Source organism: Guillardia theta (assembly GCF_000315625.1).
Source record: "Guillardia theta CCMP2712 unplaced genomic scaffold GUITHscaffold_2, whole genome shotgun sequence".
Classification (NCBI taxonomy): domain Eukaryota; class Cryptophyceae; order Pyrenomonadales; family Geminigeraceae; genus Guillardia; species Guillardia theta.
In genome coordinates this window covers 1248163-1266599 of record NW_005434672.1, presented here as the reverse complement: position 1 = coordinate 1266599, position 18437 = coordinate 1248163, and the positions used below count along the sequence as shown (strand labels likewise).

Below are 18437 nucleotides of genomic sequence, written 5' to 3'. Positions count from 1 at the left end.
TTCACCAGTTAATTGTCAGTTGTGACGTTATGAGTCGTTACAATGATGGTTTTCGTTCCGTTACAAACCTTTATGGATACAAGCAATAGGCGGATCTCATCGCATGGCGGAGCGAGTGGAGGCAGCGATGGCGAGCATGGGTAAGGATAGCATGGAAGATGGGAAGTCAGAGGAAAAAAAATATTTTGATGAGAGATTATATCAAGCTTCTGGGACAGCACCTCTCAGAATATTCACAGTTGATCCGATTTATTCAAGTCATACATAGAACATTAGAAAATAAGATCAACAACCCAAACGCCAAAAAATCTAGATTAAAAAACATATCAGTGTCACTCAAAGCAATTCAGTCTTTTTCTATCATTAACTATGCGACCTTCTATTTAAATATTGAAAATGATTTATCCTGTTCAGGGCGACTCATGGAGAAAAGAAAGCGTATCCGTGCGACAAATTCCAAAGCGGTTGAGCCGAAGGGCAAGGTATGATTTATGAAGCTTTCACTAACGCTGAAACTTTTTGACTTAGCCTGTAAAACTGAAGAGGGTCAAGAGAGAGGAAAATGGTATGATTTTTGATGTGCTTTTATCTGCAGGTATCGGTCTGACAGTGCTCGAACAGGAGAAAAAGTTGAACAAGGGGGGCACAAAGCAGACTTTCTTGCTGTTTCTTCCCTGGCAACACTGCATGATAGCGATAGTAGACGCATTGCAGATAAGCTTTTTGAACTTTTGATATCGCCCACGAGTCTGGAAGAATTTTACTCCAGGTGACATTCCTGACAACTTTTCGTGTGGCTCCATGACAAGGTTGTGAACATAGCTATCATGAGCAGCGACCTCTTCTCATCAAAAGAAACAATCCAGCGTATTATGACCAATGGATGAACCTAAAAGACTTGGAGCTTTTGGTAAAAGAAGGTCTAGAGTGGAACTTTGAAATCGATGCTACAAGATACACGAATGGACAACGAACAACGCATAATGGAGAAGGTTGGACAAGCAATTGCCACACGGTATATTGTGTACAATCATTGTGAATGTTGTGTGTCCTCAGGAATTGCCACTCAAGCTGATGTATGGAGCAAATATGCGGATGGTTGCTCTATTCGGCTTCCAAGGCCTCACAGGAGACTTAATCATTTGTGCAAGGCGACCTTACATTTATGTATATCATTTTCGTAACATTTAAAGACAGATGCTATCGCTGCTTGACGAGCATTTTGGCTCAAGTGCTGGGGCAAATGTTTACTTGACACCCGCTGGAACTCAGGCACTTGGTTGAAACTTTGTTCAAAAAAGGTAAAACTTCTTGCTCCTTAGGGATTTGCTCCACACTGGGATGATATTGAAGCATTCATTCTGCAAACAGAGGGAACAAAACATTGGAAGGTCTGGAAACGATTTTACATTCATATCTTACCAAATCTAGGTGTACGAGCCAAGGAACGAGTACGAAGCGATGCCAAGATACTCAAGCCGAAACATGACCGAGGTCTTCCTAATATCAAACCTCCTTTTTCTCGTTTTCACAAAGAACGGAAAAGGATGAAATCGGTGAACCCATTCTTGAGTGCACACTTGAAGCCGGCGATCTTCTCTACTTTCCCAGGGGTTTTATTCACCAGGTTTATCATGCTGTGATGTAATACAAGGGATTCAATGTTTTGTGCAGGCAAAGAGCTCAAGAGACACCCATTCACTTCATGTCACAGTTTCGCACGGGTACAGGAATTCTTGGTACGACGTCATCAAGTATGTAACATTGATTCATTTCTGCTCGTTAATTTGACTGAATTACAGGGAAACGTTGATCAGCGCTCTGGACGTTGCAGTGCAGCATAATGTTGACATGCGAAGGCAGATCAAACTTGCAGCTTCTGGATATGACATTTCGACAGAGGTTTGCCTCGAAACTTCACTCACCACATGGGGACCTTGAATGATGAGGTTAACTATTAATCCTGCCTGCTACCATAGCTGACTTTCCAATGTTCAAAGAAGGCTAGCAAGAAGGTGCGAGAAAAATTCGCCAATCAGGTGACGGTTTGATTCAAGATAAGGCATTATGGCTCAGATCAATCAGGCCATTGCACTAGCGACCAAGGTTACAGAATATCTCGGGGAAGGCTGTGTCGACGCTGCTGCTGGTTGTTTCGATTCTTTGCTGCCAATCATGAAGAGAGTTCAGATCTCCGAGCGATTGGCTTCATACACGATAGACTTCCTCCCATCATACCCAATGCAAATGATAGACTTGTACTTTTTGGCATTCCAGTGTACCTTCAGCTCAAAAACGTTGATCACTTCAGGGCAACCCTGATGATGATGTTGAAGAGCTACTTGCCCCTGCGAGAGAAGTGACCTGTTTGCGACTCAAACGAAAATCTGAAAAATGAGCAGGCGGAGGCTGAAAAAGTCTCGCTCAAGACACAGTTTCGGCTGGTTCGACATAATATAGCAAGAGTGAAGGTGATATGAAGTTCAAAACATTTTCTTCTACTGCTGCTTCTGTTCCATGGGCTGAGGGTCAGTCAATTGAGACCGTGACTTTGGCATGAATCAGCTCGAAGGGGATATTGCTGTTCTGGTGCATTCAGTCGACAATTCTAGAGATTTCCATGGGAAAGAGGAACAGGTCTGTTGCAACTATCAGCCGACTTCTGTCCAAGCCTACAGGCAGCGTTGATCTTTTTGTGTTGTCAGGGTATCGAATTCGATGTCGATTATGCTGACGCTTTGAATGCTATCATCAGGTTGCCCTTCTCTATTTTCGAGATTGTGGTTTCACACTCACACTGGTGGCAGGAGTTATCCTGCATACACAAGAGTGAAGGTCCGAAAGTTTGGGATCTTGCCGCGGTTGTCCTTCCTCTAACTCTGTCTCGTCGAAAGGATGTCGCCCACCTCGAAGACGACGAAGACAAACTTGCGCTCGTGAAGGTGACTAGATCTTGAACGACATAAGACTTGTCCAATTGATTGGCTTTGTTGACAGGTCCTCGTTCAGAATGGAGTCGCTTTGACATTGCCGGCAAAGAAATGAAAGCGACCGGTTCTTCAATCATGCACTTGTGGTCCGGGGAAACTTTTTATTTTTCCCCAAATATCTTGTCTTGATGAAGCGACCACTGTGGGTGGGTGGTTCGCAGAGGGAGGATTTTGACAGATCGTGTAGAGGGTGGGTACTTACTTACACTTCGATGTCATTAAATGGGGGTGGGTTAGAACCCCACCCAAACATTTGACACATAAGGGTTCGGTGCTCGATTCAGAGGTGGGGTACTATTGGGTACAAAGGGGTGAAAATGAGGTACGGTTGGGTGGTGGGGGCTGTGTACATGGGTAGGGGTACTGATGGGTGCTTGGTCGGAAAAGGCTGCAGCGATGCTTAAGTGGTGGGGTACCTTCACAGATGGGGGTAGGAGGTCATGGTACTACATCGATGGTGGGTAAGAATGGTGGGTGGTAAACGGGTTGAGGCTTTGGAAATGGGGAGGATCTAGTATTTTGGAGGGGTGGGGATGTGCACAGGGTAATGGAGACTTTGTCGGGTGACAAGGGGTAGGTAGATGTAGGCGAGGGGGTCTGCCAAGAGGAAATGGTTGGTAGGGTGGAAACGATCGTTATGGAGGGGGTGGGGTCCCAAGGCGGGGACGGCACCTGCAACCATGGCGGGGAATCGATGAAGGGAAAGAGAATTGATTAGAAGAAACGAAAACAAATCAGAGCAAGATAACCATGCGGGAGAAAACCGAAATTGATTGTGATCATGACAGAGTTGTGATCTTTTGTGTTCTTGACTGTGAATGCGATGTAAACAAATTGCAGATTGTATGACTGTGTCGAAATGATTCTAGTAGATAGATTTCAACTTGCTCAGAGTTGTGTGCAGAAATCGCAATATGATTCACCCTGTTGTCGTCAAGAAGCTTACATGTGCTTCGAAAGTGGGTATGGAACGTTAGATCGTCTCTTTTCATTGTTGTATCTTTTTAGAAAGATTTAGCTAGATGTGCTGTCAAAAATGACGATTTCGTCTTGTATCTTTTCTTTTGTTACCCTCAAACGTTGTCTTTACAGATTGGATGTGATTGGAGCTGATTGGGTATAAGATCAAGTTGAACCCGCTATCAAAAGAAACACGGATAATTGAAGATGAAACGATCAATATCTTTGTCAGAACTGCGCGAGAGTCTCGGGGATGAATCGGTTCAGTCTTCAACCCTGCGCAGAGTCAGGTCGAGTCTTGTGCCATCTTATCGCTCGCAATCATGCTGATTTGCGATGCAGATCGCATGAGAACATGGATGGCCACTCCCTCATGAGCAGCGGTGCTTCGTCACCGTCACTGCAGGGACTCGTGGGTGGTGCGAGGGTATGGTTTTGCGATTCGTGATTGCATAGTTACGTTCATTTGCAGATGCCGATGCTCTCAGAGAAAGAATTGCGAGATCATTTTAACATGCCTCTGAACGAGGTTCCCGCACTGCTCACTGACATTGCATCACTGAATTTGCTAATTCAAGGTTGCCAAAAAGTTCGGGATGTGCACCACTGCTTTGAAGAAATTATGTAGAAAGTATGGTGTCATGCAATGGCCTCATCGAAAGCTGAGGAGCTTAGAGAAAAAGATTGCGTCTTTGAAGGCAGAACAACGATACACTACAGATGGCCAAGGGAATTTGGATGAAGAAATAAGAAAATTGGAGATGCAACGTACTCTGTTCTCTTCATTCTGGTATACATGATTTTGACAAATATGTAGGAGAATATCTCTTAACAGGGAACGGTCAATTGCCCTCGGAAAGTGGCGGTGACACGTGGAGTCCGGGCGGGGATGACGATGGTGGCGATTTTGACAATGTTTCTGAGACGTTCGAAGCATATTCTGGTTGTATATATTGCATTGAGTGACTTGAAAGTGACTTTGATGTTTCTTCATTCAAAGGCATTCATCGTTCTGTTGATGATTTGAAATTGAATACAGGATACTCAAGATTTGCACCGAATCGACACTAATCATTGAAACATTATTGGTTTCACTGAAGGAATTTGCAGAATGAAAAGAGCAATTTCAGCAATGGAATTCGTGGAAATGTGCCGAATATGATGAATGGAAAGTCTGGCAGCAGACCCAGCAACAGCAACTCAATGCCTAAGAGTTCTTCTAGCAACAGTCTGAACAGGCTGGCAACTGGAGGGACTAACGACGAAAACTCCAAGCAACTTCACGACCGGATCAAAACCCTGGAAGATGAGAATGCGTCGCTGCGTGCACTCTCTCAAGCTTTGATGTCAGAACGCCAGGTTAGTAAAAATTCTTTTACGGTATCTCAGTATCTTAAATTTCTGATACACTTCCAACCAGGAACTCCTCAACAAGTTAGAATCATCGTCCTCAGAGATCGAAAATCTCAGAAATCTATGTAAGAGCTCATCCATTTGCGTAATGGAAGCTTTACACTACTCTTTGCAGATTCCAACTTGCAGGCTCAAATTTTGATCCAGAATGGAGGTCTGCCACGTTTCAATTTGTGTCATAGTGACACAGGTGCAGGACGACCTGTCAAGACAGAAAACGAACATAACGGAGGTCAGTATATGCAGCATACAAATGTGAACCAAGACAACGTGTTCATAGAATCGCGCCGAAGACCAGGTATGCACATTTGTTTCCAGTCTTTTGTTGGATGATTGTTTTTGTAGGTGACAACGATCTGGATGGCGTGAATTGGACGCAGGGTTCCATGTCCCCCAACTTGTTCGCGCATGGAATGTCTCCGCACATGAACTCAGTAGGCAATGTGAGGACCACCGACAGCCCTGCTACCAAGACATGGCAGATGCAAGCACAGGTGAGCAGTTGCTGGTGATCTCATAACGCCTCGCTTGACTACATGAAAGCAGCGGCCCGTACCGCCAATGCCCAGCAACCATGTTCCTCAGGCATGCCTCTGTAATTTAATTCTTCTTGTGCTTACTCACTTGCTGCCAGAACTTGTGGCAATCAGGGGCAAATCAAGACAACAATGAGTTACACTCGCTGTCTTGGATGGCACCAGATTTCGACTTAGATCAGCTTCTCTAAACAACCGTTGCATTCTCTTTCTTGTTTTTTGCACTACCGCCGGTAAATTCTGCAATTCCAGTACTTTTGCATGGAGTGGATCGAACAGGGAGATGCGGCTAAGGATCTGGGGCAAAAGCAGATCAAATGTACCAAGACTAAATAACGACTGGGGTAAATCAATCACGAGCATCCGCATCGTGGCTTTCAAGCGCTTCGCTTCCAATTCTTTCTATCGCGCTCTTCCCAAAATTTCTCCCAGCTCTTTCCTGCGCTACGGACGGCTGCACGACGGAACGCCTGGAGAAAGGTGAATGACCTCAAACACAAGAGAAACACGCTTACAATCTCAGCGTCGTTCTGCGTTATCACGGACATGTTCATGTGCTCTTGCACGTACTTGTCCACGTGCTTCTTGAAGTACGGGTGCTCGAGCGCTTCCTCGGCCGTCAGTCGCTGCTCGGGATCGTAAACGAGCAGCTTCTCCATGAGGTCCACCGCGTCATCATCCCCCCAAGGAAAAATAGCCCTGAAGTTGACCTGACGAGAAACGTCAAGGGGGGGGGCGGGCAGAACAACAACCCGGAGGAAGAGAAGAAGAAGCAGAAGAAAGAGAAGAAGCACAAGCTGACCCTCTCTTCTCCATCCAATGAGCAGTACTCGAGAGAGTTCTCGACTCCGTGAAACTCCTTCTTGGTCTCAAGGTCACAGTAGCGGTAGGCTTGCTTCTGCACAAAGTTCTTGGCCCTTGGCTCCCACAAACACAGCCTGTCCAGCACCTGCACACGCCATGAGCCTTAAGCCGCCTCCTCCCGCTCCCACCTCGTCCGAAGGATGTCCTAGCGCATGAATTATTCTCTGCACCATATCACGGTGGTCGAAGCCGGGGAACAAGGGCAGGCGAATCATGCCGGCGCTTGTATTCCTCGTCATGGGCGCTTGATCAATCTCCATCTGCCCGGCAATGAGCTCCGCGAGGATGCAGCCAGCAGCCCACATGTCGACGGCACTGGTGTAGTTCTTGCTGCCCATGAGGAGCTCCGGCGCCCGGTAGGGTCTCGTCACCACGTAGTCCGTGAAGTGGATGTCAAAGTCCTCCATCCTCTCCCTGCTCGCGCTAATCATGGCCTCGCGGGCTATGCCGAGGTCACAGATCTTGAGGTGCCACAAGCGATCGAGGAGGAGGTTGGAGGGTTTGATGTCGCGATGAATGATCTCACAGTGGTGAAGGTGAGCAAGAGCTCGCAGGAACTGAAACATGATACATCGCACCTGCTCGTTAGTGAAGACGCAATCAGAGTCCATGAGCTTCGACAGGTCCGCCATCATGAGGTCAGTGATGAGGTACACGTCTGTCACGTTCCGCTTGCTCTGCAAGGTTTGGTCGAAGACCTCGCGGTGTCGGATGATGGAGTTGGAGATTGAGATGATGTTGGAGTGCCCTCGGAGCTGTCAACCTTCTTGTCATTCTCGTTCCTTCCCTCTTCTCACTCATCTCACCTGTCGCAAGAGTCCGACCTCACGCGCGAGACGATGATATGCATGATGATCAGGAATCGCGTCTGCTGCGCACTTGATGGCCACGACTTTATCAAGGATCGTGTCCTTGGCGCACATGACGGAAGCAAACGCTCCTTTCCCGACCTTCCCACTGATCTTGTAGCGGCTGCTCAGGTCAAACGTTTCTGGAGCTCCAGCGTTGCCTGGGACAGGAAGCTCCTGGCTCTCGTTCCTTTCCGCAACGGGGAGATTCCTCGCGATCTGCCGCAGCGCTCTCTCTCCCCGCAGCCACTCCATGGGCCAGCGAAAGATGAGCATGAAGAGCAAGGGATGGTTGGCCTCGATGATCTTCTGCGCCAGCATTCTCTTTGAGTATTCTGCTGACTGCATCCTCACAACGGACCCCAGACGGAGCACAGCAGATGCTTCTTGCCGTGACGTGCTCAAGCTGTGGCTCCACACATCATCCACAGAGATGTCTGCTTCCTGAACCTTGTGAGGCGAAGTCTCACTGCCGTCTTTGAACGACGAGGACAGGGCAGTAGGAGTAGTCAGCGGAGGCGAAAGCTGCCGCGCATGCCTTGCACCAACAGGTCTTGGTGCTTCCAGCCATTTCCCCGCGATCTTGTGGTTTCTGCGCATCTGCCATGGACTCTCAAACCTGTGAGTGATCATCGAGTACGCTTGACTCTCATGCCCCGTAAGGTGCTGGTAGAGAGCGACGACCATCGTGAGGATGACGCGGTTCTTCATTTCTCCGCTGTGACCTCTCCCCCCTGTCTATTCAAACCCACATTTTGCGACTTCTGAGCATCGTCACGATTCAACCTGATACCCTATCATGTTCTCTCTTACACTCTTGTGTCTTCTGTGCTCTTCTCTTCTCCTCTGCTCCTCTCCTCTCTCTTCTCCTCTCCTCTCTCCTCTCCTCTCTCCTCTCTCCTCTCCTCTGCTTCGCTCCTCGTTTTCTCCTTGTCGCTCTGAAATTTCGCACACTTGCGTCGCCCTGAAAACTTACACCTCAAAAATGCAATTAGCTGAAAACAATTAAACATGGTCTACCAGCTATCGTGGTTTCCGGTGTCCTAACAGATGAAGTTCAAAAAAGGGAGTTGTACTTGTTTGTTGAACCTGGCAAACAAGAAATTCTATGAGAAGAGCAGAGCAAGAAGAGCAGAGCAAGAAGAGCAGAGCAAGAAGAGCAGAGCCAGAAGAGCAGAGCCAGAAGAGGAGGGGAGTAGATAAAGGAGAGAGGAGGAGGAGGGGAGTACAAGAAGACAATTGCGCAGACTTGTAATCGCGATGGGTGGGAGGGAGGTCAGGAAATAGTGGAAGGTTCGCCATGCTGCAGAGGCTGTCGAAACCTTGAGACTGATTGCTGCTGTCTTGATAGAGTCATGAAACAAGAAGTCAACCTCCTCGTAGAAGATACCGCGAGTGTCACAAGCCAAGGATCATTCAGATCGACATCATCAACTCAGCGACTTGGCAACATGAAGGCATCGAAAATGATGGATATCAAGCAAGCCAAATTGATGGGAGAGGGCGACCAAAGCACAATCATTTCTGCTGATCAACTCACGGTAGCATTGTATGAGGTGATTGTTGTTTGCAAATCTCTCAATGCTGACTTCTCCTCCATAAGGTGCAAAGAAAGCTTGATGTGACGTCCCCGAAGAACAATCATTGGATTCAAGTGGTGCAGGCCCTGCGAGCACTTCGCCTGCTCTTGCATGGTGGAGTTTTGAAGGCTGACGAGACAGCAAGTGAAGTCTTCTGGAACAAGTTTTCTCACTTCAGCGATACAATCCTTACCAATCTATTCCACTCTGAGCAGACTGTGACACTCGAATGCCTGGCACTGCTGGAGGAACTTTCAGAGCAAAGTCGTGAAGGCAAAAAGACAGTTGCTATAAACTTCTTATTGGACAGTGCGATTCCCAAGATCGTTGAGATGGCAGCCAGTGGAGGAGGGGTGGCTTCTTCTCGTCAAGCCGAAACTAGTCTGGAGTTCATTCTTCAGAATCTGTCTTCGGATCTGGTCGTGAGCAAGCTCTGCGACATTATGATACAGAGCGACAACAAGCAGAAGGCCTTTTGTGCTGAGCATCTCTTGAATATTTTGCGATCTGATACCTCAGTTCGCACCAACGACAAGGTCCAGGACGCACTTCAGGTCTGCTCGCTGGACGCAAGCCCGGAGATTCGTCAGTTTGCGTTGGACTGCAACGATCTTCTCCTGAGTGGCGAGAGCCTTGAAGCAGAGGCCTCGAGCCTCAAGCGCAACCTGTGGAACGAGGGGAGCGACTCTAACCCCGCTTTGAACCCCCTCGAGAGCCCCTCGGCTGAAACCTCTCCCAGACAAGAACCTCGTAATGTGGACCTCAAAGAATCCTCCAGCGACTCCAGGACGATAATCTCCTGGCAAGATGCCGAAGAGTCGGAGGCTGCGCATATCCATGAGGAGAAGGCTGGGAATGCTTGCTTGCACTGCCTTATGCTGAAAGAGGAATTCGAGCAATATAGGAGGAATCATCTGTACGACAACGCCTATGTTGAGAGCTTGCAGGCGCAGATCCGCTCATTCGACACAAAGAGTTTTGAGTTTGATCTGCAGGTACCATTTGAAAGTTGTAAACGACTTTGACGATGATATTGGCAGATCAAGAACATGTCTGACATCTACACACAAGCGCAGGAAGATGTTCAGAAGCTTGAATTGAAGAATAATGAGCTGAGCGAAGAAATCAGGAGACTTGAAAGTCTCCGACTGGAGATCGCTGCCGAGCTCGAGGCCGAGCGCGGTCAAGTCCTTGCCCATCTGTCTCCCAGCAACCCAAAGACGTCAGCCGATGGCGAAGAATCCTCTTCGGAGGACAGAGTCAAGGACAAAAGCGCCGAGACGGACATGAAAGGCTGGAAAATCGTGAGGCTGCAAGGCACATACAAGGCTCCTCTCTTTCGAGTTTGGCTGCTCCTCTCCTACCCGTTGCGATCTGTTCTGCTCTTTGCCACGCGTCTCGCTCTGTCGCTCAAGAAGAAAAACCGACGAGGTGAGGCGGAGGTGAAGATCGAAGCCCTTCCACCTGTGTAGTTTGCACTAGAGAGATAGAGAATTTCTTTACTAACTGTTTTCCATGAGGATCAGTTTTCCTTCTTGAACGGCATCTTTGTTTCCTATCAGTATTGTTTTGATGTTCCGCATTTGGTCAACATTTCCTGTCTTCCAATCTTTCAAGCTTCGGATAACCTTGGAGTTGGTCAAGTCGGGGACTTTGAATGAAACATTCGTGTATTGCTCCTGCAAACTTTTTCACTTGATACCAGACTATTTCTATCCTCTCACCTGATCATGGACTCTGTTTGCAAGATCCATTCCTACCTGACTTGTCGGAGCAATTCGCTTTATCGTCGCAGAGCCTTCAAAAGGGTCAGTCAGGTAACTATAGGGCGTTGGAAGGACCTGCGAACGCTGCTGCTTTCGCCTCCATGATCTCATCGTCGTTGCGGCAAATGAACTCCAACGCAAGGTCGTTGAGTTCTTGTCGGGTGTAGACGTCCTTGGCGTCCATCCACACCGCCTTCTGAAACCAGTGCATCTTCGTGACTGTGCACGTCATTCAGCAAACACGTGACCGAACGATGCCCTTTACGTTCTGGCTTCCATTTGAGGTCCTTGGTTTGGATGTGTAGCGCACATCTAGTCGCAGTCAGTGAGTCTACAAGGCAGCATTACTGAAACATACTTATCAATGTGAATCAATTCTTTGTGCGTTTTCGCCGCTTTGCGACTCTTGGGATGCATTGCATTCTGCAGAATTGTTGAGCCATCTTCATGTATGGAGATACAACAGATCATACAAGTTTTTTTATCTTCATCCCCCTGACACTGTCGATCTTGACCTTGGTCTATCAAAATGAAACATCAGATCACTGACTCGCACCTGTTTCATGCCTACACTCGCTGTGATTTATGATGCTCCTAATTTTATGCCTCTTCTCCCATCGCTTCATCTCCACTGTCTCTTCCCACTCTGTTGCCTCCCACCCCTACTCCGGTCCCAAAGACTCGTTCTCCTCCACATTCTTTGCCCCATCATCGCAGCTACCTGTCCTGTTCATGATCCTCTTTCTCCTGATCATCAATCTTCCTCCTTACCCCTGACCACCACCACCACTCTCTCTACACGCGATCTCTAGCAGCTACTTGTTCGTCTTCCTGTACCATCATCTCTAGCAGCTACTAGTGGAAGACCCAGGCCCTTCCCTGGGGGCCTCCAGCACATTATCCATTATTCGTAGGGTTGTCTGCCTATCAGCTACTAGTTTGCCTTCCTGTCTTTTCCTCCTCCTCTCATTACCTTGACTCCTGGTGCTCCCTTTGTCTTCGCCATGGCACGTGAAATTGTGTTGTTGACCACATCCCCGCTCAGCCACTCGTAAAATTTAAAAAGAGGCAGCGAATTATGAGCTATCATATCTACTTCTGCCCGGGCCCATGATGAGCGGATTCTAATCGTGCCCGCCTCAGGGAAAGAATGGTTACTCACAGTGCCGCAGTGCCGTTGGCCTGCCCGGCTCAGTAGGATGCCAAGCAAAGCAGCGAAAGATGGCATGAAGGACGATGAGGACAGAGACAAGAAATGAGACAAGAAATGAGACAAGAAATGAAATCTCAATGGTTTGATCACGTTCGCACCGCTCAAACCGCTTCAACTTCTCCGCGGGTGGAATATGAAATCGTAGTCAACATCCTAGTATAGGAGCATGCAAGGTAAAGATAACTCAGCTCCGAGGAATCTCCGTAATCCCTCACCTGTTCCCTCGTATCTCATGGACGTCAGACCAGCCGTGCCAAGGAAGGGCGCAGAAGATGATCGATTCATGGACATCACAGAGCGAAGCATCAGAGTTGGCAAGCTCCTTGAAAGAGTACAAGATGTCCTTGACCAGGGCCGTGCCAACTTCAAGGTCTCAAGCGAGCTCGAAGCCAAGCTGGAGTTGCGAAGGCAGATGTCAAAACGACGAAGCCAAACTCTCTTGCAAGTTGACAAGGAAAGCGGTTTGAAGATGATGAGTCGCCCAGCGCGCGTCCGACAGAGCTTGTTTGAGATGCAGAGGAACGGCCCGAAGGTAAGCTGGCTATGCTCTGTGATATTTTCCTTGATTGCTTTGGTGGAGTAGATCCGGATGGGAGTGCGGGAACTTGAAAAACTAGCGAGCGAGCAAAGTTTTCTCCCGCTGCAGAAAGAAACCAGAAGTCAGTTTGACTCAGAAAACCGAGCAGTAGCAGTTTTCAAGAACATGGAGAAATTTAGAGGGGTTCAGGAGACTCTCAATCGGATCTATTCAAACGCAGAGTATTCAGGATTGACTGCATCATCCGAGAAGGTTGGTACATTTTACACAGCAGATGAAGTTTTGGGCAAGTTGACACCGCAAACTTTACAATCTGTGCAGAAAGCGATTCATGCTCTTGGGGACAGAGTGAATCTGACAGAGTTTGTTCACATCCTAGTGGCCTTCTTGCCAAGCAGAGACTGGAAAGATCAAACGTCCATGATTACAAACCTCTGTGAGGTTTACGATACCCTAGACATTGATGGAGACGGTGTTGTTACGTGGGAAGAAATCTTTGAGTTCAATCTCGAGATGGGACGATCGAGTCAAACCACTCACGAGAGGACAGCAGACGCAAACTTGACCTACCACATCTCAGAGACTCGAGACAAGCGAGGGCAAGGCAGCCTTGCCGTGCATATGAACATGAAAGACGGAGAAATCGAGAGGCTTGAGACTTTAGATGTGATGGATAAGATTGTAGTGACGGAGAAAGATTCATCTGTCTTCAAGGTCTACGATGTTGAAACGCTCACGTGGACTGACAGCCTCGTGGGCCACAAGGGAGCAGCTCTTCGTTGTCTCTACTTGAGTGGAACCGACTACATTGTGACTTCGGCGTCAGACTCCTTGCTGATAGTGTGGGGGGCCTACACGTTCACTCAGAGACAGGTGCTGCCTTGCAATCAGGTCTTGTCTTCCCTCGCCTGGGACTCTTACAACTTCACCCTCTACGGAGGCTCCACAGACGGCAACGTCCTGCTCTTCCAGGTCCCTCGACGGAACGCTGAAGCTACCGGGAGCGAGGAGATCGCGATCTTGCAAACCGGATTCTTCCGCGCCCACATGGACGTTGTCACAGACCTGGTGGCGCTTCCTGACCTGGGACTGCTCGTCACATCCTCCTTGGACTCGATGATTCTTGTTTGGGATCTCAACACCCATAAGCTGCGACATACTCTAGACGGCCACCTCAAGGGCGTACACTCGCTTGCCTACATCGCATCTCAGCGCTACCTCATCTCCACAAGCTATGACAAAGTCTGCAAGGTCTGGAACCCACTCTTAGAGGAGCCGCTCTTCAACTTGTACGGTCACGTCGGCATCATCGTCGGTCTTCGAGTAGTTGTTGGCAGTGAAAAGATCATCACCAGCGACGTCGAGGGATTCGTCAAGGTGAGTCCTCCCTCACGCGCTTGCGCTAACGCCTGCGAGTAGGTGTGGGATACACGAAACTTCATGTGCACTCAGACGATTCAGATCGAGCACATAGCGCCGGGAACAGCGTCATCCATGACCTATGTCTCCAGGATAGACAGGATAGTCATCTCCGCCTGCCGCCCTGAGACTCTTCGCCTCCACAGGTTGTTCTGCCTCGATCATGATCATCCGACGAAGCCACAGCTGGCAGACGAGGAGCCAGTCGTTGCCGCCATCTACTCCATTGTCAACCACGCTATCATCACTGCCTCCGGTAGAAACGTCCGGATCTGGAATGCTTCCACCGGCCTCTTGTCAAAAACCTTTCGCGACGTCGCCACCGCAAGAATCACCGCCATGTGCCTCGGGAATCGCGAGCGGCGAGTGATCGCAGGCGACGAGCGAGGCTGCATAGGAGTGTACAACGTGCTCAACGGAGGTCTGATGAAGTTCTTGGAGCCGCATGACGCAGACGTATGCGCGCTCGCCTACTGTCACAAGTACAAGAGCATCATCTCTGCTTCTTGGGGAGGGCGAGTACGAGTCCATCATGACGCGTCTCCGCATGAAACGAGAAGCTTGCGGCAGATTGACTGTCACTCCACCGACATCTCCTGCATGGCCTACTCGTCCTACTTGAGCGTCATTGCCACATCTTCTACCGCTGGCAGCGTCAGGCTGTGGGACTTCCAAGACATCAAACTGGCGGGATCTCTCAACGCACACAAGTCAGAGATCACGATGCTGCAGTTCCTCGAGAGCTATCGGCTTGTCATCACGGGAGACTTTCACGGCAACGTGATCTTGTGGACGGTGAATTGACCCGCCTCGCTGCATCTTGTGACTAGCGGCAGGTGTCGCCCTGGAGGCTCCGCCATCATCCCGTCTGTCGCTTCGACTTCATCGTGAAGGTGGGCGACAGGTACGTGGAGAGGAAGGCCAAGACCTGCAGCTCCCCCCGCCTCAGATCCTTGCGGAGCCCCAGCAAGAGCATGGAGTCGATTTCGCAGTTCCCGGCAACCGCCAAGAGAGACACCCCAACCTGCTGCGCCTTGGACGGGTCCTCCCACACCTTGTTCGTTGCAGGGAGCTCGGGAGAAGTCGTGGCGTACGACCTGCGGGACCTGAAGGACCGTCTGCTGGCATGGCAGGGCGTGGACGAGACGGGAAAGTCCCCAGGCCGTCATTTCCCCAAGTACGTGAACACTCTCCTCCTGCGCTCCTCTCCTCGCGCTCCTCTCTGACGCGTCTGGTTGGCAGGGTGCAGACAAGTCACTTGGTGTCACGTCCCCGGGAAGGGAAGGCGAGGGTGACGGAGAGAAAGCCCGACGAGGAGCAGATCTTCGAGTCGCTGATGAAGAAGACTGACGACCTGTCGGTTGACATCTCCAGCGACCTCGACTGGGGGAGGGACGTGATCACAGGAGAGGCTCTCGCTCCCAAGTTCGACAGCATCATCGTCACCCGCAAGTTCTCGTGGGTCGCGCATGCTGATACCATCAAGTCGCTCGAGCTCATTCAGGTGCTTCACTCCTCGCTCCCTCCTCGCTTACTCCACGTAGACTGCAGACGCGTTGGATGTTCCCGCGGCACGTAGTTTGAATGAGTCTGCTGAGATCAGCTGCTTGCTCACGTCCTCGTACGATCATGCTGTGTGCGTGTGGGACTTGCATGGGACTTCCTTGGGAACGCTGAAACAAGGAAGCAAGACATCGAGCAGCGACTGGAAGTTTCCCATCAGCAAGGAGCTGACAGAGTCGCAAAAGAGCATGGAGGCAGAGCTCAACATGCTGCTCATGGACGCGCTATAACCCAAGAAAGACGACCCCAAGATGCGCTATAACAAGACAGACAACCACAAGACATTGGCGGCAAAAACTGACATCATAGACAGCAAAATTATTGATGAAGAAACTATCATATTCCCCCAACGTCTTTAAGAGAGCGGAAGGAAACTTCTCTTCCTTCCTCCTCCTGCAGCCCGGATGCTCTTGAGGAAATCGGTCGTCTGGTTCTGACGTTATGCTTACAATCGCCCGTAGTACTTGGGGACAGGCACAGGTTTCCGGTTTGGCAGGAACATGGAGACGCCATACCTGCTCAAGCTTGAGCTTCCCTCCTCTCCTTCCCACCTCCTCGTTACCTCTTGAAGAGAAAGAAGAAGACACCGACTGCGCACAGACGTTAGCCAGTCAGCCTTCACCCGTTCACGTTTACCAGTGGCAGTGATAAAGATGAGGATGCTTACTAGACCCGTCGTCCCGCCCATCAGTTTGTACATCCCCCAACCTTGACTGCGTCAAATTTCTCTCCTCCTCCTCCTCCTCCTCCTCCTCACCGGATCCTGAGCCATGTCGGCGACGTCGGGAGCCTCCTCCACGGGCGGCTGAGGAGAGACGCATGGACGTAACGCACTCTCGATCAGCTTGGCTTGGCTTCATACAGACATTGGAGGCTGTAGCCGTGTCAGCTTCGAGCTGCGTGCCTTGAGTCGCTCACCTGCCCCATTGGCGGAGAAGCAGCTTCCCATAACGGTGTAGTGATAGCATTGCATCTGAGGACAAGGTCCTTCCATCTGTGAGACCGAGCAGAAGTCTGGCGTGTAACCGAGAGCCTTGGCTTGAGAGCAGCTGACGGAGGGACAAGTCTTTCTTGACCACTGCTTGCGAACAAACTTCTTCTTGTCCGGTACACACGAGCTGCTCGGAGTCTCCGGCTGTATGCAAATGTCCTTGTTTCCGCACTTGCCGGCCTTGTAATAGTGATAGCATTGGATCTTAGGGCACTTCCCCATCCCCACCACACACTCAGCAGGTGCGAGTCCAGAAGCCTTCGCGTGGTGACAGTTCAGATCGGGACAGACGGAGGAGCGAGAACCTCTGCCGGCCTTGTAGTGATCGATGTCTGTAATGCCGTAGGCTTGCTCTAGAAACTTCTTGTCGCTCTTCATCTCCCTATCTGCCTGAGCCACCAGCCGCTTGTCCCGCCTTGTCTCGCGATTTGCCTGTCGCATCAAGTCCTCGTCCAGTCGCTCCTCTCTCCGGAAGTACTTCGACTGTCCTGTAGTGGCAGCGGTTGCCTTGGCCGCTGCCAACTCCTTCTTGAGCTCATGCGTCTGCTGGCTGACGGCTCGCTCGCTCTTCTTGAGCTCAGACTCGAGATGTTGTGCCTGGTGGAACGCGTCTACCGCTTGGTTGAGTAGTCGATCGTCTTTGGGCTTCCCCTGACCCGGATCGATGTAGCTGAGCGAGGAAGACCTTGGCTGCACGTCACCCCAGTTGCCCTGCGAGTTTGACTTGTAGCCTGTTGAAAGCTGAAGGCATGCAAGCAGTAGGCAGGCCACTGCTCTGAAGATGAAACCTCGCATGGGATCAACGTCTCATTGAGCTCCTGGAAAACAAAAGATAGTGAGATATTACTAACACTCTTCAACCATCATGCATCTTGTAAACGATATTCAATCATCTTCCTCTTTCGAAAACAAGGACTTCGACTATATGCCATCTTCTCTTCTCCCCGTCACTCACGTCTTGTTCATCTCTCCTTCTCTCTCATTGTCATCCTCTGCTCCTCCTTCCCTCGCTCGCATCTTCTTTCGCTCGCATCGTTAGTTGGTAATATGATGATGGAGCATTGCAGCAGTGACGCATCGGTGCTTCTCTCTAGGACCCTAGGACCATGTAGTACGTTTGATACTAAGACCTTTCCTAGTACTTGTTGGAACCACATCATAGGACCCAGATAGCACCGCATGTATATCCCCTCATAGAACACCTTCCTACTACGGATAAGGTACGGATAGGATACATTGAGGTCTTAGGAAGCGAGAAGAAGTAGTAACCAGCCAAGAAAAAAGCAAGACAAGACAAGACAAGACAAGACAAGACAAGACAAGACAAGACAAGACAAGACAAGACAAGACAAGACAAGACAAGAGATCAGGCAAGGCAAGGCACGACAGGTGACTAAGACAGGACTGAATTTGGAGACAAGAACATCAACCGAAGAAATGAGCGTGTTTGTAGCGTCAGTCTCAGCTCTTCTCATATCGATTCCTGTGATCATCATTTTCTTTGTCACCCTCTACTACTGGAGTAAATGGGAGACACGAAGACAAGAAGCCAAGGAGCTCAATGCAGCTCTGACAGGGAACAGACAATTGGATGCTCATGCTTCGCCGCATGAGCTTGCTTGAGTGAAAGTCGCTTGGACGAGCCAAGCTTTCTTTCCAGTGTTTCTCTGATGATGTGTACTTTGTGTCAGGTATGATGTCGAGCGTGTGTTTTCGAGAAAGAAATTTTGAAATCCATAAGTATTTATTGCCATGT

The 18437-nt window shown here is 49.5% G+C and overlaps 8 protein-coding genes across 8 annotated transcripts; 4 read left to right on the top strand and 4 right to left on the bottom strand.

Moving 5' to 3' along the window:
* Nucleotides 1-103: 103 nt before the first annotated feature.
* On the top strand, nt 104-3045 carry GUITHDRAFT_99731 (hypothetical protein; the record flags this gene model as incomplete). The annotated part of the gene is made up of 16 exons (XM_005842021.1): nt 104-140; nt 415-482; nt 529-565; nt 622-769; nt 823-1015; nt 1057-1167; nt 1432-1494; nt 1675-1754; nt 1803-1902; nt 2312-2359; nt 2403-2444; nt 2566-2637; nt 2706-2755; nt 2808-2835; nt 2895-2942; nt 2998-3045. 16 exons carry the CDS (start codon nt 104-106, stop codon nt 3043-3045), a joined length of 1173 nt encoding a protein of 390 aa, XP_005842078.1.
* A 1038-nt stretch (nt 3046-4083) lies between these two features.
* On the top strand, nt 4084-6149 carry GUITHDRAFT_160609 (hypothetical protein). The gene is made up of 13 exons (XM_005842020.1): nt 4084-4240; nt 4293-4377; nt 4423-4479; nt 4529-4718; nt 4768-4893; nt 4951-5017; nt 5061-5309; nt 5371-5428; nt 5479-5517; nt 5560-5661; nt 5709-5857; nt 5910-5948; nt 5998-6149. The coding sequence occupies exons 7-13, from the start codon at nt 5109-5111 to the stop codon at nt 6088-6090; spliced, it is 681 nt and encodes a 226-aa protein (XP_005842077.1). The 5' UTR covers nt 4084-4240; nt 4293-4377; nt 4423-4479; nt 4529-4718; nt 4768-4893; nt 4951-5017; nt 5061-5108; the 3' UTR covers nt 6091-6149.
* A 334-nt stretch (nt 6150-6483) lies between these two features.
* Nucleotides 6484-7752, bottom strand: GUITHDRAFT_43597 (hypothetical protein; the record flags this gene model as incomplete). Its single annotated transcript, XM_005842019.1, has 4 exons — nt 6484-6598; nt 6747-6797; nt 6857-7518; nt 7570-7752. Coding segments are annotated over 4 exons (1011 nt in total), but the record flags the coding sequence as incomplete, so codon positions are not given.
* Nucleotides 7753-9322: 1570 nt separating this feature from the next.
* On the bottom strand, nt 9323-9706 carry GUITHDRAFT_149955 (hypothetical protein). Its single transcript, XM_005842018.1, has one exon. The coding sequence runs from the start codon at nt 9677-9679 to the stop codon at nt 9491-9493; it is 189 nt and encodes a 62-aa protein (XP_005842075.1). The 5' UTR covers nt 9680-9706; the 3' UTR covers nt 9323-9490.
* A 967-nt stretch (nt 9707-10673) lies between these two features.
* GUITHDRAFT_149954 (hypothetical protein) lies at nt 10674-11990 on the bottom strand. Its single transcript, XM_005842017.1, has 6 exons — nt 11931-11990; nt 11431-11448; nt 11316-11380; nt 11223-11269; nt 11033-11176; nt 10674-10870 (listed from the first exon to the last, which is right to left on the bottom strand). Exons 2-6 carry the CDS (start codon nt 11446-11448, stop codon nt 10779-10781), a joined length of 366 nt encoding a protein of 121 aa, XP_005842074.1. The 5' UTR covers nt 11931-11990; the 3' UTR covers nt 10674-10778.
* An 883-nt stretch (nt 11991-12873) lies between these two features.
* On the top strand, nt 12874-14931 carry GUITHDRAFT_62921 (hypothetical protein; the record flags this gene model as incomplete). Its single annotated transcript, XM_005842016.1, has 3 exons — nt 12874-14085; nt 14128-14195; nt 14274-14931. 3 exons carry the CDS (start codon nt 12874-12876, stop codon nt 14929-14931), a joined length of 1938 nt encoding a protein of 645 aa, XP_005842073.1.
* Nucleotides 14932-15974: 1043 nt separating this feature from the next.
* Nucleotides 15975-17501, bottom strand: GUITHDRAFT_160608 (hypothetical protein). Its single transcript, XM_005842015.1, has 5 exons — nt 16609-17501; nt 16448-16564; nt 16327-16398; nt 16253-16280; nt 15975-16205 (listed from the first exon to the last, which is right to left on the bottom strand). Exons 1-5 carry the CDS (start codon nt 17474-17476, stop codon nt 16136-16138), a joined length of 1155 nt encoding a protein of 384 aa, XP_005842072.1. The 5' UTR covers nt 17477-17501; the 3' UTR covers nt 15975-16135.
* Nucleotides 17502-17928: 427 nt separating this feature from the next.
* Nucleotides 17929-18419, top strand: GUITHDRAFT_149953 (hypothetical protein). The gene has a single exon (XM_005842014.1). The coding sequence runs from the start codon at nt 18119-18121 to the stop codon at nt 18302-18304; it is 186 nt and encodes a 61-aa protein (XP_005842071.1). The 5' UTR covers nt 17929-18118; the 3' UTR covers nt 18305-18419.
* The last annotated feature ends 18 nt before the right edge of the window (nt 18420-18437 follow it).